The sequence below is a fragment of the Teleopsis dalmanni genome, chromosome 2, assembly GCF_002237135.1.
Source record: "Teleopsis dalmanni isolate 2A chromosome 2, ASM223713v2, whole genome shotgun sequence".
In the NCBI taxonomy this organism is placed as follows: Eukaryota; Metazoa; Arthropoda; class Insecta; order Diptera; family Diopsidae; genus Teleopsis; species Teleopsis dalmanni.
In genome coordinates, this window is record NC_051847.1 from 245176598 (window position 1) to 245180693 (window position 4096).

Below are 4096 nucleotides of genomic sequence, written 5' to 3' on the forward strand. Positions count from 1 at the left end.
GTTTTCAAATTCACCAATAGTGTCATTGGGTGTTAGATAGCAGCTTATAACAGTGTAATCATTTGTCCTCACCCATACATAACCTTCCCCGCTTCCATTATTCACAGCGTTAAGTGTTCCTTTTGATGGCGTCCAAATAGCTGCGGTTCCAGTGTGGTCCTCATACCATCCTGTGCTACTACTTTTCTTGTATTGCTCGCTTATGATGACGACGTCGATTTTTCGTTCTAGAACTAATTGAGAGAGCAGAGCGTCAGCCGTCTTGCTCCTATGCATATTTGCTTGGAGTATTCTCATATCCTTTTGCTAGTTTCACATTTATGGGAACCCGGTATGTGGTCCACCTTGATGTATCCTTTACTTGCGCAAATGCAGCATTTTGGCGGCCTTGTGCACTCTTTCAGCTTGTGTCCGCTTTCTCCGCATCGAATGCATAGGCCTTGACCTTTCCTGTCAGGTCCTTTGCAATCGTATTGAAGATGTCCTGTTTCGAAGCATCTGTAACAGCGTTTTACATCTTGTAAGAGTTTAATTCTGCATCTTACTAAGCCCACACGAATACGTTCCGTCTTTTGTAGTGTTTTAGCAGCTTGGCTTGATATGCATACATAGGCTCTCCGTTGTTCTCTGGTATTTGCACCAGAAAGTGCAATTCTTACTGCCGCTCTTACCTCATCATCTGTTGTAAGGCTATCCAAGTCGCGTTTTTCTATTTTTGCACGGGGTTTCAATTCAGTTATCTTTGCCACCTCTCCCATTGTTCCTTTTAATTCGGCATAAAAGTCGTTTTTTTACCACCTTTTCCTAGTTCTAAAAGTACAGCCCCACTCTTAGTTTTACGTATGGACCGGATGGCCACCTCTTCATCATCTGGCTTTATCTTCGTTCGGAGGTCCTTAAGAATATCCGCGTATGTGTGTCCTTCGTTTGGTTTGATGAGGACAGCTTCCGGTTTCTCACGGATCCTGGGCTTCTCTTTTCGTTTTGCCGCTTTCTTTGGAGGTGCTTCAGGCTTTTTTGACGTTTTTTGTTTTTTGCCTGTTACCTTTACCCATTTTTCTTCGTTTTTTCCTTCAGCGCCTTCTGTGGGGGCTTCAGATTCTTTCGTTTTCTGCTTTTTCTCTGGTGTTTCCGCCACTGGGCTTGTAGCTGTACGTTTTTGTCGCTGCACGGTTTGTGTGTCTACCGCATTGGTATCCCTTCGTGCCTTTTTTTTTAACTTCTGCCTTAAGCCAACGACGGTGGTAGTAAGCCATCGTATCGAACTGCGTCGCCAGTTCATGTACCCCCTCTTTAATGTCCGTCGAGACATTTCTTTGCCGATTTACGGCTTGCTTTATTTTGTTTAAGGCGACTATGCATTTTTCGAATGTCATCGCCTCTTCGCTCTTCATTCTCTGGGCAATATCATTTCCCGGTGAAATGAGTACATTTGTTTGTGGTGGCACCTTTGGCGTGCCCTCGTCCATTGCGGACTTCCTTTGGTCATCCTGCAGTGGCACTTTCGGTAACATCTGTGGTGTGTTAATATCATTTCCCACTGAAATGAGTACATTCTTTTGTGGTGGCACCTTTGGCGTGCCCTCGTCCATTGCGGACTTCCTTTGGCCATCTTGCAGTGGCACTCTCGGTAACATCTGTGGTGTGTTTTTGTTTTCTTTATTCATATCGATAGGGTCCAAACTCCTAGCCGCTATCGATGTTCGATTGTATAGTCGCTCGTAACGATCCCCATGGTTATCTATGCAAAGCAGGGAGGCCATGCGAGGGTTGACACAATTCCTTATGGGAGATTGTGTTCAGAGCCAGGATCTGGCGCAAGTCAGGAGTACTCTCAACTGAGCCTATACCACCAACTTAATGGTGACGAGACATCGAACGTACTTGGAGACTTGCCAAGTTTTAAAAGGACGAAGGAAGATGTGGCATTAACCTGGAAGCCATTTCTATGAGATTTCACTCTCATATACTCAGGTAACAGAATACCACATCCGCCAGCCCAAAAATCATCGTTTAAGTAGTTTGTTCCAGTATGCCATAATCAGGATCTTACTGGGCTCAATCCTGATGGGTGTTTAAAACCCTGAATTCATAATCACGTCTATTTGATATGCATTGTCTGTTTCAGTGTGCATATTTTCAGCTTACGTGCCTAGTATAGTTTTCGTTGGGCACGAAAGAACTCCATCGATGGTGCAGATGCTCGCTCTCGGAACAGTGCACTCCCCTGTATCCCTCGATGATGCGCAGCTGTTTAACCACTCTCTGCGCACTTGGATGTCCCTCGTTGCCATCCCGGGATGGTGGACGCTTACTTAGAGCCGGCGTCTACTCGGCTCAGCTCAGGAGCTTCTCAGGGCTTTTGTGACCTTTTACGTCACACCCTCCGACGCCTGGCTGGATTTTAGTCGCCTCGTACGACAGGCATGCCTTACCGCGGGAATATTCTAACCCCTATCCCGCAGGGGGATTTGTAGCCACTATTGGCAATAGATAAATTACCAATACCAACCCTTATTTAATTTGCAAAGCAATGAAATCACTTACACAAATTCAAATACGAATTTTATACAAAGCACAAGCAAATTTATACTCAATACAGCGCACAAAAATAACACGCACAATGAAAGCACGCCTGCTCGCAACGAATGTTCAAAAAGAACTGGGGTAAATAGGGACATGAAGTTCCGGAGTTTTACGTGATTACCTGCCGTGTAGGCTTAACATCACGGCGTTCTTCACACGCGCATCGGTATATTGCGCCGATGAACGCTCCATTGGAAATCGTAAGAAATTCCGCCGGTACCAGTTGAAGTTATATGTTTGGATATAACTTCCCCCTTGGTGAAGAGCAACGCCTACCTAACACCTCTGCTTATCTATGGGTCACAGCACCCGGTTGGAAAAATGCAACTCCACATCGAATGAAAGTAATCAAATGAACGAGTATACAAATGAAAAAATGTGTAAATGAATGAGTGAATGTATAATGAAAATGTATATAATGAACATGTAATGAAATGTAATGAAATGAATACAGTCATTCTACCCGCGTATATTTGGGTTTTAACCACAGCCACCACGACACTCCCTTTAAGGAACCAACCTCAATGGTCAGAACTACTTGCTGGTTCCACGACCAGATGACCTGCATTTTCTCAGACGCCCTATTTTCAACCTCAAGCCTACTTTGTCCTTCAATAAGGACGAGAAGGTCATCAACATAAGCAGAACATTCACAAGATTGCCCTAACTCTAGCAACAATGGTTCCATCATGAATGGTTCCATATTCCTCTCTGATTGGTGTTAAGTTTCCTTATCTTTAAAGACAAGTCTACATTCCACCACTTAATTTTATTACTATTTCTCCTAACCTTACGAAGCTTATTTCTATTGACCGAACCTACCCATTCATTTAGCTTAGCTACCTGAAGATCAACGTCCAAAGAACTAAAATCTTCGACAGACATGGTATATTCCTCTCTGATCCAATCAGAGTAATCAGACCAGGAGACACCATTTGTAAACCACCTTACATTCTGAAGGACCACAGACTCAACAGGCTCAGCCACCACAGACGAAATATCCACCTTTATCAGATTATGATCACTGAGGCTTACGCCCTCAATCACATTCCAATCAAAGACAAATCTGTTGGCTGCATTATTAAGCAGACTCACATCAATGTCGCTTTGACCGTTAGGTCCAGAATAGGTAAAAACCTCACATGGTTGATTAATTACATTAATACCATTAGCAGCGCACCACTCACTCAACATTTCACCACGAGAATGGCTTGAGTATTCTGCCGAAGATCTCGACATTTTACTATACCACATTGGTGAAATGGCGTTAGCATCCATCCCTATAATAAATGGAATATTACAAGCATTCAAGTGCACTGACCTCAAGAACTCGATATAGGCTTCCAGTGGATCGGAAAGTTTGCAGTACACACTAACAAAGATAAACCGACCGAAATATCCTTCAACAGAAACGGCCACACCCCATTTAGAAGATGTGACCTGAAGACATTCAAGCGCTGAATCAGCGACCACTACAGCAGACTGACCACAATCATCGGAGAAAATCCGA

General features: G+C 43.8%; 1 protein-coding gene across 1 annotated transcript; it reads right to left on the reverse strand.

The window, feature by feature from the left end:
• Window positions 1-293: 293 nt before the first annotated feature.
• LOC119677274 lies at window positions 294-758 on the reverse strand. Its single transcript, XM_038088546.1, has one exon. The coding sequence runs from the start codon at window positions 756-758 to the stop codon at window positions 294-296; it is 465 nt and encodes a 154-aa protein (XP_037944474.1).
• Between the last annotated feature and the right edge of the window lie 3338 nt (window positions 759-4096).

Bases quoted from the DNA above. Each gene is read 5' to 3' on its own strand.
- LOC119677274 (XM_038088546.1), bottom strand. From the start codon at position 758: ATGGGAGAGGTGGCAAAGATAACTGAATTGAAACCCCGTGCAAAAATA.